Raw genomic sequence first — 14,890 nt, 5'->3', positions numbered from 1 at the left:
TCCGTTGTTAATTGTTTGTCTTAATATTCACTAGGTGTTGTGTAAAGTGATCTTGCTTTTTTCTTTTTGTACGGAATTCGTGACTTGATGCTTTTGTCGCTAAGGTAAGTGTCTTTGTATTGCACTGTTTTTAATACTTATCGGGTATATAATGCAATGTGAATTATATAAATCTTTGAAAAATTATTTTCAGTTGTGATGCCTGCCTTTGTGCAAGGAAAATACAATAATATGCAAATAATTGATCTTTGACATTTCTTTTAAAATTGGGTATAATCTCCATTGTGTGTGGGTTCACTATGAAGCCTGGCATGTTTTGCATGTATTTAAAGAGTTTTGAGCAGATTTGTCATTGGGCCTCATTCATGAAACTAGAAGTTCATAAAACTATTCTTAAAATTATTACAACAATCCAACAATTTGTGGACTAATGGTTTTGTCGAATGATTTACACAGACATTTGTGCAATCCTTCATGAATGAGGCTAATTGCATTTTTTAGTGCTTGATTACATTCTAAGAGAGTGTAAAAAAAAAAATCTAGATTATGAGTACGTAATATTTGTCCTCAAACTTAAACTTTTATTCATCAATACTCTGAATTTGCAGATGCACCCCATTCTCTAAATGTTAAACCACCCTTAACCTTTTTTCCAGGGACTTGACCAGTTTTTTTGTGGAATAGCCAAATCCTGCTGGAGCATATTTCCAGAGTTAATGAGCTGGATTCTAAAACGTTACACCTGGGAAGTGACTCTAAACTGGCCGTAGTATCACACAGAGATCCAGCAGTGGGAAGGTTAGTCATGTGGAACTCTCAACCTAAAAGAAACCATGCGGATATTTTCAGATATGAACAAAATTGTGATACCCACCAACATGGAGAAACTGTCATTGTGGTTTAAAAAAAAATACATGCTCATCCTTTCATATTTTAATTCAGCAAGTGGTGTTAACATCTCTGAAATAAAATGGCTCTATTGCATTTTTAGACCAATGTTGTGTAAAAATGTATTAACTGTTGACAGTCCAAACAAGTTAAATATTAAATATTACAAATTGTAGTTAATTCAGTGACATTACTTCTATTTCGTTCAGCATGGAAGCTCAAGTTGAGCTCATACATCATGCTATAAAGGGCACTACACAATTCTACACAAAATCAATGTTCTATTTATTACAACATTTCTCATCAAATTAGTTTTTATTTATTTATAGCTTTTATACATTTATTCCTAAATAATAACTAAGCACACTGTAACAAATTTCATGTTTATTATATTTAATGGATGTTCAGCTGATTACTCTGTAAAAAAAAGAAACGAACAGATCATGAAATTATTTACTTTAGTAGATTACGTTGTATTCATTGTTACCGCAAATCTGCGTCAGATTAGTAACAGACTGGCTTCCAGTTGTGAGTGGAGCATAGGGCACACCAACTGTGATTTTAGCGTTCTGGCTAATATTTGGCACTAATTCAAACGTAACAATTTATTAGGTAAATGTATCATGCCAATTTCATAATCAGTTCAAAGACAATCAATACAATAACATCAAATGCTCAGAGATAAAGAGTAAAAGATGTACCTGACTCAAGAAATACATGATGCGGAGTGTCTGAAAGACACTCAACATTATGGGCCGATCTCATTACAAATCGCCCTGAGCCTCTTGTGCTCTTTCTTTAAGTGCTCAGACCGAGACAGAAACTTCTTTCACATGGAAACATTTGCTATCAATGGGAATTTGCATTCAGAGTTTACACCTTTTGAGGGCCGGATGCCATTTGCCTGGAAGACAAACCTTCCTCTGTGTGCGAGTTCTCTCTAAACTCTTAAAAACGTTATTACCTTTTTTGGTTTACTTCTGTGGAGAATGAGACCTTTGTACCAGTTGCACTGAGACATTTCAAATGATACCAAACGTGTGTAATACTGTATGATAATTATTCACATTAAACCATATAGATTTTTGGGTGAATTTTGGTGATCTCAGCATGAGAGAGAAGGAACGGGGGAAGAGGGAAAAAGATGTAGATTAGGATGATACTGAAGTGAGACTTGCGTCTCGAATGGTGATTCTAACTTCATGAGAGAGTTTAAATGTTAATTTCCTTTTTCTCAGAGAGTTGCCTTGTCTTACAAGCTTTCATGTTTTATTTTTAATTAGTCTTCCCACCTCCTTAGTCTTCCTCCCACAGTCTCATGTAACTTTGCCCATTCGTTCTCAATCACTCCCACCAAACCCACGGCACATTTTAGGGGGTCTATTAAAACTCGATGGGCTCAGAGGAGGAATGCTTCCCACTGTAACTTTATCCACTGGTGTCCCTGTTGGACTGTGTCACTTTAGAAAAACAAGTGTGTTTTTTTTCAGGGTTTTTTTTTTTTCGTTATTTACTCTTCCAATTTTTTTAAGGAGGCACTGCCTCCCTTGCCTCCTCGGAGGATATCACACAAGCAAGTCTGCAGAAAGAGTATCTGAAAAATGAAGGGGGGTGTGGGGAGTGGAGGAGAGAGAAGCATGAAGAGGGAAGTTAGCCAGAGGAGAGATGTCCTAGACATCGACTAACGTTAGAATTATATTCTCTTGAATTTTGATATGGCCGACACACGACCAAAGAGACGACGTTTCAATGAACAAATAGCAAAGAAGAGGGAAAAGGAGAAGGAACACGCCAAGTCCCAAATTTACATCGGAAAAGCCTGTTTCAGGAAGCACTGAAGGGAGGAGGATGGGATGGGATGGGATGAGGAGGGGGGAGGGTCGAGCTAGCCTCTGTTTTGTTTGACAATACTTCGAACGTCAACAAGAAGTGACGTCACCCAACATCGCTTAGAGCGCCTTTAATTGATGGTAAATGTTTTTGATGAGGTCTTAAAAAAAAAAAAAAAAAATCTTGTATTCAACAGCAAAATTCTGGTGAAATTAACAAATTATCTATGATTCTGCAATAGGATTCTCCACCAATCAGAGAATCGCACCAAAGGCAGCTGAAAAAGTGTACGGGCACTGTTGCTTCTTGGCCAATCAAATTCAAGAACTGTTGTATCAGTATAAACCTTCATTGTTTTTGCTGTTTTGTTCAATTAACCAAGTCTCCCTTTTGTTTTCTTTAGGAATATTCAGCATTCAACCAATCGCTGTGTGGCAAATCAAAAATCAACCTACTGTAAATTCCTTTCATGGGCCGTGGATTCCTCAATCCATCACATGATGAACAGGAGAGGAATTTACTGGAGGAAGGAATGAAAGGATCAGCAGATCCGCAAATAAACCCGTACATGATCAGCAATGTGGGTAGACTCCCCAGCTCCTTCACCACTCAAGAATGTGTTGGTGCATCTGACACTTTGCATATCTGTTGATTCCATCAACTAAAGGAATTGCATTTAAAAAAATAAAAAATAAATTCTGGTTGAAGAAGGAATTGAAGAAACTAGAGTAAATTCCAAGACTTGCTGCCCTGCCAACATCTACCTTGCTCCATGAAGGCCGCATTAGAAACCAATTGAAGCAATGAGGTTTCAACTGAAGTATTACTTGCATTACCTGGTTCTATTGGGCTTCAGCTGTGTAATTTCTACCTATGGCCCATATCAGAGGGCCCAGAAGACGGGGGACATACTGCTGGGGGGGCTTTTCCCGATACACTTTGGGGTGGCCTCCAAAGACCAGGATCTTGCAGCAAGGCCAGAGTCAACTGAGTGTGTCAGGTAGAAACACAACATGCTAAACTTTTCAAATGTGGTTATTTTTTTTAAGTGGTTTTCAAGGTATTTTAGCTGACCTTTGGTAATTAACACAATACTTTGATGACTTACACTTCACACAATTTTGCGTTTTATGCATTTGGGGAAAAATGTATTTCCAGCCATAGCAAATGCCACTCTTAAGGTGATGATACACAGGGCAACTTTTTGAACAATGTGGCATGGCAATGTTGCTGTCAACGGGCAACCAGATGAGACACAGGGCCCATGACCAATCTAAATTATCCAGATAGAAATTTATTGCCCATTTTCAATGGGAAAGTGCCCAAGCAACAATCGCTCGGCAAGATTGCCCAGCAACATTGCTCAAAAAGTTGCCCTGTGTATCATCACCTTTAAAGGGTTAGCAAAAATAAAAATTCTGTCATTAATTACTCCCCCTCATGTTGTTCCAAACCTGTAAGACTTTCGTTCATTTTCAGAACACAAATGAAGATCTTTTTGATGAAATCTGAGCGATTTCTGTCCCTCAATAGACCTCTACACAACTACCACTTTGACGCTTCAAAAAGTTAATAAAGAGATCCTAAACTAATCCATATGAATTGAGCGGTTTAGTCCAAATTTTCTAAATAGACTCGATCGCTTTATATGATGAACAGATTGAATTTAGGCTTTTATTCACATATAAACATTCATCAACTCACATATCAGTTGTGGTAAACGGAAGCTCAAGCATGTTTTGCTTGACGTGTGAGAACCAATGAGGTTCATTCTCGTGTTACGCATCATGTTTGAGCTTCAGCAAGAGGTCTCACGCGTCAAGCAGGTTCAGTTGAGCTTCTGTTTATATTTGCTGATCAATGTTTAAGTGTGAATAAAATCCTAAATTAAATTTGTTCATCAGAGAGAGAAAGCTCTCAGATTTCATCAAAAAGATCTTCATTTGTGTTCTTAAGATGAATAAAAGTCTTACAGGTTTGGAACAACATGAGGGTGAGTAATAATTAATGACAGAATTAACATTTTTGGGGGAACCATCCCTTTAAGAACTTTAATCAGCATAGAAAGCCATATTTAGTATGAGGATAATGAACATATTTTGTGTCTATCTCACAGCCTGTTTTCTTTTGTGTCAAATTAAACAAGTTTAGTCAATTCTAGGTCCATTCCTTATTGTTTAACTTGACTACTGTAAATGACAAATATGACCCAAACTACACTTTCTTTTTCCAGGTATAACTTTCGTGGATTCCGTTGGCTGCAGTCTATGATCTTTGCTATAGAGGAGATCAACAACAGCTCTACTCTTCTCCCAAACCTCACGCTTGGCTATCGTATATTTGACACATGCAACACTGTCTCGAAGGCCCTGGAGGCGTCGCTAAGCTTTGTTGCACAGAATAAGATTGATTCACTCAACTTGGATGAGTTTTGTAACTGCACAGGGAACATCCCATCAACCATTGCAGTGGTTGGGGCGTCTGGATCTGCAGTGTCTACAGCAGTGGCTGACCTAGTGGGCCTCTTCTACATTCCTCAGGTTCTTTTGCATTTTAACATCAATTAGAGTAGTTTCTGTGGGAAATTAAAAAGTAAGAAATTAACTTGGTAAATGTATTATGAATCAGCTCATTTTGGAAGAAGATTTTAAAGACAACAGTTGCATTACTGGATTACCTTAAAAAAATGCTTGTTTAAGGCAAGATACCACAGGTGAATTGGGTAAAACTTTTAACTAATAGATATCACTATTCTTCCTTAGTTGATTAATCGCTGTATTAGGGACAATTGTTTTGTATTACAAGTTCTATGGAATGTTATGTTTCAATGATGCGTCATTAAATACGCAGTAATTTGCATGCTTTTCTGAACATTGGATAAAGCCGGGTTCAAAATTCTTTTTTCATTTTATTGACACATTAAAGGTTTTTACAGAGGGGATTTTGCATATCTCTTTTTAAAATCAGAAAAAAATGTCAACAGCCAGAAAAAATAAAACAAAAAAACCCCAAAAAAACATTTTCACAATGTGTTTTGGAATAAAATGTTTTAACCCCTCAGTAAAAACTTTCAGAATATAGATAGGAGTAAAACAGTAAAGTTGTATGGAAAGAGTATGTAAGTGCTGCTAAAGTGGAGATTTCTGGCTAATTTTGAGAAAATAGCCTTTAAAGATATGTATTGTAATTGAAATCTAACAATGCAAATGTATAAAGTGTAATAAAATAAGCACTTAAATGTGTACTTTGGATGCTTTTTTTCTTTCTACTTGTTATGGAAGAAAATTAGCTCAATCTCAAAATTGAACAATTCATGAAAAAACAAAGGTTTGTGTCTTGCTTTAAAGGAGTAGTTCACTTAAAAATAAAAATTCTGTCATTTACTCACTATTATGTCATTCCAAACCTATATCCATTTTTTATGTGGAACTCAAAGGGAGAAGAAAGTGCCTGTATAGTGGGTGCAAATGTCTGAGACGTTAAAGTAGTCCATGCAACTCATGCACTATAGAAGGCATAAGTATTCTGAAGCCAATAGCCGAGTGTGATGAACAGACTGAAATTATTAACCCATAACGATAACTGATGAACCTTATGTGTCAAATGAACATCAATGACATCAAACCTCATTGTTTCTCACACGTGTCTTGACATTGTCATATCAAACCTGACATTAAGCTTCAGGAAGTGGCATATTTAATTTGAAAGCTAAAGAAGAGGGTAAGGGTAAAATGTTTATTTTTTTAATTTAAGTCTTTTCCTCGATGCTTGTAAAAACAAAACAAAAACAAACAAAAAAAACCTATGGCTTTGGAGGACTTGGAATATAGCATGAGACATCCATACTTTTTTTTGTGTCCTTTTTGGAGCTTGACAGATATGGTCACTATGAATTGTCATTTTATGAAAAAGCTGCATAAAATATTACACTGAAAAAAAAAAAAAATATATATATATATATATATATATTTTTTTTTTTAACGGTCCCTCTCCTCTACTGTCTTTCAGATCAGCTATGCTTCATCCAGTCGCCTTTTGAGCAACAAGAATCAGTACAAATCCTTCATGAGAACTATCCCCACAGATGAGTATCAGGCTATTGCTATGGCTGCCATCATTGACCACTTCCAGTGGAACTGGGTGATTGCTATCGCCTCTGATGATGAATATGGCCGTCCGGGGATTGAAAAGTTTGAGAATGAAATGTTTCATAGGGACATCTGCATCGATCTCAATGTTTTAATTTCGCAATACATTGATGAAGCTGAGATTCGCCGTCTGGCAGACCGCATCGAAAACTCAACCGCCAAGGTCATAGCTGTGTTTGCTAGCGGACCAGATGTCGAGCCACTTATTAAAGAGATGGTGAGGCGAAACGTCACAGACCGGGTCTGGTTGGCGAGTGAGGCATGGGCCAGCTCTAGCCTGGTTGCCAAACCAGAGTACATAGATGTCATGGGAGGAACGATTGGCTTTGCACTGAGGGCTGGGCACATACCCGGCTTTAAAGAGTTCTTACAGCAAGTCCATCCAAAGAAGTCCAGCCATAATGAATTTGTGAGGGAATTTTGGGAGGAGACTTTTAACTGTTACCTGGAAGATAGTCAAAGGAATGAGGACAGTGAAAATGGCAGTACAAGTTTCAGACCTCTGTGCACTGGTGAAGAGGACATTGCAAGTGTTGAGACACCGTACCTTGACTACACGCACCTAAGGATTTCTTACAATGTGTACGTGGCTGTTTATGCCATAGCACAGGCACTTCAGGACATACTCACCTGCACACCTGGAAAAGGATTGTTTGCTAATGGCTCTTGTGCAGACATTAGGAAAGTTGAAGCTTGGCAGGCGAGTTACTTGCCATACAACATAGGTTCCCCTCTTCTCAATTCTAGGAAAGTTTCATACAAATGTAATGATATTCATATGCCTCTTTTTTTATTCTAAAAGGTTCTGAAACAGCTGAGACACCTCAACTTCATAAACAGCATGGGGGAGCGGGTGCGTTTCGACAACGGCAGTGAGCTCTCAGCAAATTATACCATCATAAACTGGCATCGATCACCTGAGGACGGGTCTGTTGTATTTAAGGAAGTTGGTTATTACAGCATACATAACAAGAACGGGGCCAAACTTTCCATTGACAAGACAAAAATACTGTGGAACGGCCATCTTACTGAGGTAAGCAACAGTTCCCGGATTTCTTGGCACTTAGTTCACACTGTCAGTCCAAATCTGATTATTTGTGTATCCGATTGGAATCTGATCTAAAATTATTGATGTCCACACTGTGTGTCGCAACTGTTCAGATCCGATTTGTGTGTCCATGCAGCTCTTTCGTTTTCCAGAATATATGCATTGGTTTCTATGGCAAGAAGGAAGTTGGTAGGAATACGCTAAATACAACAACAACCGCAACATGGAGGGGTTTGCAATAGAGATGTTGTCTTATTTAAATTTTACAACATGACAATGTGTAGCCGCCTCGCTGGTCTACTGTGTCTTCTGAGGCAGCGGCAGAACCAGAACTGGCTCTGCTCCCTTTTACCTAAACTCGTTTTTTGTGATACATTTTTTATTGAGTTACAGAATATTATTGTACAGAAACAAAAAGTAAAAATGCACATCATTCTGAACACTTCTCTTTTCTTTTTCCCCCCCCCCACATTCCTAAGGCGACCATATCCCCCCCACCCCCCTCTCCCAAAGATACATTCAGAGTATACATAGTCTAAGAAAAAGTGCAGATCAAAATCCAAATACAATAAATAAAAATTAGAACATGAGATAAAGGTCTTAAAGACGCTCCTTAATTTTGGAATGGCATGTAGCCATGCTGAAATAGTCCTCTGAGAAGCTCCATGTAGTCTTGCCACTGAGAGCTCCATGTTCGCAATGTCCAAGAAAGAATGCATCCAGTGAGTCCACGCAAGAGAGTGTGGAGGTTTCCAGCGCAAGGCAAGCATTTTCTTAGCAGCAGTAAGACCACAAAAAAATAACTTTTTCTGAGTTAGAGAGAGTATAAGAGGAGTCATCACTTAGAAGCAAGAGTCTCGGACAGCATGATATCTCCAACTCCAAAATGTCCTTCAGCGTGGTGTTAACCCATCTCCAATACTCATTGACTTCAGGGCAATCCCAAAACATGTGCATATATGTCCCTATGCACCCAGTAGAGCACAAGTCACATTTAGGAGAGGTGGAAAGCTTCATTAAGTCCTTTTACCTAAACTCAGACTTACGTGCCATCCAGGAACTTGCGCTCTGCAAGTGAACGTCGTCTTGTGGTGCCATCTCAAAGAGGCACAAAATCTCTTTCTCGGACCTTTACCTTGACTGTTCCCTGCTGGTGGAAGAAACGACTGAAGACGCATCTTTTTCGGCAACACTTGATCCATTAATACTAACACTTTCTCTTCTATTCTATATCTATTTATAAAATAAGTACACTGCGTTAGATTAAACTGGGAAGGGTCATAGCACTTACATATTGTTGTCCTATTGTTATTTTAACTTCTATTGTTCTCATTTGTAAGTCGCTTTGGATAAAAGCGTCTGCTAAATGAATAAATGCAAATGTAAACCGTGATGTCTTTTTTCCATGATGTCGTCTCCGTCAGTTTACAAACATGTCTCCATTACATTGTAATTTTCTGCTCGTTCGGCACTTTGGAACAACACAGCCTTGTTTATCAATTACTCACTCACAACTATGTCGTTTCAAACCCATTAGACTTTCGATCATCTTCAAAACACAAATGAAGCTAATGTAAATTAAATATGACCGTCCACTGAAAGTCTATTCACAGGAAACTCTGATGCCTCAATGTTCATAAAGAGATAAAGAAATCCATATGTATCGAGTAGTTTAATTGAAGTCTTCAACAATCGCTCTATATGATGAACAGATTTAACTAGCAGAGCACATGCAGTAGTCAACATTTGAAGTGGATCAAAAAAGTTCATCAAAGTTATCCTAAGACAAGAACGGGTATTGTTCAAAATTCATGTATAACTTTGATAAAAGGTTTTGATCCACTTCAAATGTTCACTGCTGTAGATCAATAAACGGAAGCTCAAGCTTTACATGTGAGAACCAGTGAGGTTCATTCTTGTCACGCCAACACATTTGAGCTTCCCCACGAAACAATGAGGTTTGTTCTCACGCGTCAAGCAAGTTGAGCTTCCCTTTACCATATTTGATGTGCTTTATGTTAGCTGATCAATGTTTATATGTGAACTAACCCTTTAACTAATGGCGAACCCAAAGGATCCTTGTCCAGTCATTTACAGCAGCAAATGTGACTTGTTTTATTACATGAGCCAATTCAGTGTTTCTCTTTTCTCTGCCAGGTACCATTTTCCAACTGTAGCGACGAGTGTGAACCTGGAACCAGAAAAGGAATTATTGATGGGAAACCCACATGCTGCTTCGAGTGTACAGAGTGCTCAGATGGGGAGTACAGTGATCATAAAGGTTAGCAAATTAATAATTCAGCAACTTAATATCTATTAGAACAGTCATTTTCTTTTGCTGGTGGAAGCAGCAATGGTGGAAAGAGACAGTATCAAAGTATACAAACATGAGTCAAGACTTAAAGCAGGGGTGTTCAATCCTGCTCTTGAAGGACTTCCTAGCCCTTAATTAAACACCTAAACCAGCTAATCAAGGTCTTCAGACAGAGCCCCTCCAAAACACACAGCCTTGAGGGTTAGCCAAAAAAAAAGGACACAGGATGAGTTTTTTTAATGGATGTCAATGGAGGAGAGGCTTCAGTATGCTGAATAAACTGTTTTTATGAGGAAACGGCTCATCACTTAATGAATTGACAGCCTGTCTGCTAATCTAGTTCAACATATTTTCCATTAAACATACATTTTTTATTGATTTGCAATTTCTTGCTGTTTTATAAGAGAATTTTGTGACTGATATGATTTAGCATCAGCTTCTTTTTCATTAATATGGTATCCTGTCATACAAATTTGACTGCAGTTCAATGCTGTCAAGGCCTTTAATGTAATTGGTTAATAAGGCACACGTGATCCAAGCTGACCGTTACGCTGTCTCCAATGGTAGAGCCACAAAGGTTGATATCTTTCCATATAAGAGAGTTTTTAACTGTGTCTCATGTCGAAGGTTGTGCCTTCCAGAGGTCACATTAGTCAGCCACATACGTCATCAAGCTTGTCTCATTTGTGACCCTGGACCACAAAACCAGTCACATGGGTAAATTTTTCGCAATTGAGATTTATAAATCACATGAAAGCTGAATAAATAAGCTTTCTATTGGTGTATTGTTTGTTGGGATAGGACAATATTTGGCTGAGATACAACTATATGAATATCTGGAATCTGAGGATGCAAAAAAATCTAAACATTGAGAAAATTACCTTTAAAGTTTTCCATTTATGTTGGCGATTGTGCTGCATTCACTCACAAAAATAAATGTTTTATAGATTTACGGTAGGAAATGTACAAAATATCTTAATGGAACATGATCTTTACTTAATATCCTAATGATTTTTGGCATAAAAGAAAAATTGATAATTTTGACCCATACAATGCATTGTTGGCTATTGCCACAAATATACCCGTGCGACATGTGACTGGTTTTGTGATCCAGGGTCACATTTCAGAAAACTTACTATTGGAAAATGGACTGTTATTCCTTATGAGGCGTAAATTATTATAATCGTTTTTTTGGAATGTAATGTAAAATTCAATTTTGTGAAATGAAGCGGCCTCAATGACGAACGAGGCCTCCAGAAAGCGCAGCCTTCTAAACGAGACAGCATCTGATTTAGGATCTCTAGAAACTAGTGATGTTTGATTCTTAAATGAATTGTTCTTTTAAACTGGTAACTGGTCAAGTCAGTTCACAGAACCGAACGGAATCGAACTTTAGTTCTGGGTTGATGACTCAAGCACATATCGAAGTATGTGACATCGAAGCCAATGAGCATGTCCAGATGACTTATTGAACCAAAGAACCAATTCAAAATGAACGAACCCTCAGAAAACTTTGACAGTTAGAACCGACTTGTTTGCTTCTTTTTAAGTAGGTTATGTTTGATTTGTTAATTTCAAACTGGTTCTTCGGTTCAATAAACTGTCTGGACAAGCTCATTGACTCATTTGGTGCTTACGTCATCAACCCGGAACTAAAGTTTGATTCAGTCCAATTCTGGGAACTGACTCGACCGGTTACGGGCTTAAAAGAATGATTAATTCAAGAAATGAACACTACTAAAAAATGTTCTGGCAGGTGAGTTGGAGCTAAACTCCTCGGCTGTGTTCGAAATCACCCCATATACCTTCATTCACTATTCCCTGACACTCAGTGTCCGAATTCACTCTCCTGTCTACATTCACTCTTTCAAGTGGACTATATTAGTGGACTAATGTAGGGAATAGTGAATTTTGTGACGGATATGATTTAGCATCAGCTTCTTATTCATTAATATTGTATCCTGTCATACAAATTTGACTGCAGTTCAATGCTGTCAAGGCCTTTAATGTAATTGTTTAATAAGGCACACGTGATCCAAGTCGAAACCGGCTGAGTCAGTTCCCAGAATTGGACTGAATCAAACTTTAGTTCTGGGTTGATGACGTAAGCACCAAATGAGCCAATGAGCTTGTCCAGACGGTTTATTGAACCAAAGAACCAGTTTGAAATTAACAAATCAAAAATAACCTACTCAAAAAGAAGCAAACAAGTCGGTTCTAACTGTCAAAGTTTTTTGAGGGTTCGTTCATTTTGAATTGGATCTTTGATTCAATAAGTCATCTGGACATGCTCATTGGCTCATTCGGTGGAATACAATGAGATTGCGTTGTACTTCGATATGTGCCGGAAGGGCTGCCGCTTTGGCATAGTTTGTGCATGCTATTTAATAATCATTTGAACTTGGCAAACTGGCTGCTCCAGTAGTAAGATGAGAAGATTTATCTTGTACTCTGCATGTATAAACCTTAATTAAAGGCACACTGTGAAACTTTTCAGCCTTCATAATATATTTCCAAGACCCTTGTGATGGTACATCGACTTACAATAGGTTGAATGACACGTCTGCCATAGCCTGACGGGGTCTGTATTGCTTTTACTGGCACTATGTAACTTCGGGGTTCGGGTAGTAACCCAAGTACAAAAAGAACTACAAAATTCGACTGCTTTACGGCATACGTCACTTCCCCCACCACTTCGTCAAATTTGGACGTGAGAGGCCAACCAGCGTTTGTTTTCGGCTTTCGTCCGTATGTTTTTGTCATGGGGCTGTTTACACCTGGCCACTTCATGCGTTTTCTCAGATGGGATAGCTATCCGATCGTGAAAAGACCAGGTGTAAATGCCCTCCGAAACGCATTCAAGACGGATTTGAATCCGATCGCTCAAACCACTTCAGGAGGAGGTCTGTGCCGCATTCCAGACGAAACTGGACAAGTGTAAATGCATCTGGTTGTTGAAACCACATGTAAATTGTACTCCTCTCAAAAATGCTAAAAATAAATTACATTAGTTAACATTAGTTAATGCACTTTGAACTGACATGAACAAGCTGCATTTTATTAACCAGCATTAACAAAGATTATTAAATGTAAAGACTGTATTCTTAATTGTTAACTGAAGCATTAACTAATGTTAAGAATTGAGACCTTATTGTAAAGTGTTAACGTAATTATCGGAATATTGTATTTTTTTACAGTCTTTTTATATTTTATTTTCTCCACAGATGCCAGCATTTGCTCTAAATGCCCAAACAACTCCTGGTCTAACGGCAATCACACTTCTTGCTTCCTGAAGGAGATTGAGTTTCTGTCCTGGACCGAACCTTTTGGGATCGCTTTGACCTTATTTGCGGTGCTTGGGGTTCTGTTAACAGCTTTTGTGTTGGGTGTTTTTGTGCAATTCCGTGATACTCCAGTTGTGAAAGCATCCAACCGAGAGCTCTCATTTCTTTTGCTTTTCTCGCTTATCTGTTGTTTCTCTAGCTCTCTTATATTCATAGGCGAACCACAGGACTGGACATGCCGTGTACGTCAACCAGCCTTTGGAATCAGCTTTGTGTTATGCATCTCTTGCATTCTTGTTAAAACCAATCGTGTCCTACTAGTGTTTGAAGCCAAAATCCCCACCAGTCTCCACCGTAAATGGTGGGGACTGAACCTGCAGTTCTTACTAGTGTTCCTGTTCACATTTGTCCAAGTGATGATCTGCGTGGTTTGGTTGTACAATGCTCCACCAGGGAGTTACAAAAACTATGACATTGATGAAATCATCTTCATCACCTGTAATGAGGGCTCCATGATGGCGTTGGGATTCCTCATTGGCTATACATGCCTGCTGGCTGCCATCTGTTTCTTCTTTGCATTCAAGTCTCGGAAACTTCCCGAAAACTTCACGGAGGCCAAGTTCATCACATTTAGTATGCTCATTTTTTTCATCGTTTGGATCTCCTTCATCCCTGCGTACTTCAGCACGTACGGCAAGTTTGTCTCAGCGGTTGAGGTCATTGCCATTCTGGCTTCCAGCTTCAGTTTGCTAGCCTGTATCTTTTTCAACAAGGTGTACATCATTCTCTTAAAACCATCCAGGAACACAACTGAGGAGGTTCGCTGTAGCACAGCAGCTCATTCTTTCAAAGCAGCAGCGAGGGCAACACTACGACACAGCTCTGCCTCCAGAAAGCGATCAGGCAGTGTGGGTGGCTCCTCTGCCTCCTCGCCCTCTTCATCGATCAGCATGAAGACCAATGGGAACGAAACAGAGTCCCCCTCTACACGCAGACACAGTCAGAAACCAAGGGTGAGCTTTGGAAGTGGAACAGTCAGCCTCTCCTTTAGCTTTGAAGAAGCTAGAAAGAACTCTGTAAAGTGATTAACAAGAACTTTTGGATAAAGAATATGGTAATCAACAGTCGTATCAGTCTCCAAAAGTCCCCTTCTCCAAAGTCCTTTTCTAGAATCAACCTCCACTAACTGTGAAAACAGCCAGAACACCTCCCAGTCTTCAGGCACAGACTAATCTGTCAACAATGCTTAGACCTGCCAGAACTCTCTGACACAAAAGACTCATTTTCGTGCAAGCCATTTGTTGACCACAGCCACAGTCTTTCATTGGCACTTTTTACGTCACTCTTTTTAAGGCATCTGCTATATGTCTTAAATGTA

At 38.7% G+C, this 14,890-nt stretch overlaps 1 protein-coding gene across 1 annotated transcript; it reads left to right on the top strand.

The window, feature by feature from the left end:
• Positions 1–3,521: 3,521 nt before the first annotated feature.
• On the top strand, positions 3,522–14,597 carry casr (calcium-sensing receptor; the record flags this gene model as incomplete). The annotated part of the gene is made up of 6 exons (XM_084115738.1): positions 3,522–3,718; positions 4,952–5,258; positions 6,727–7,566; positions 7,669–7,899; positions 10,072–10,195; positions 13,453–14,597. 6 exons carry the CDS (start codon positions 3,522–3,524, stop codon positions 14,595–14,597), a joined length of 2,844 nt encoding a protein of 947 aa, XP_083971864.1.
• Positions 14,598–14,890: the final 293 nt, after the last annotated feature.

The sequence above is a fragment of the Abramis brama genome, assembly GCF_963993115.1.
Source record: "Abramis brama genome assembly, chromosome: 5".
Classification (NCBI taxonomy): Eukaryota; Metazoa; Chordata; class Actinopteri; order Cypriniformes; family Leuciscidae; genus Abramis; species Abramis brama.
Note: the sequence above shows the minus strand (reverse complement) of the source record. Positions and strands in the feature narration are given on the sequence as shown.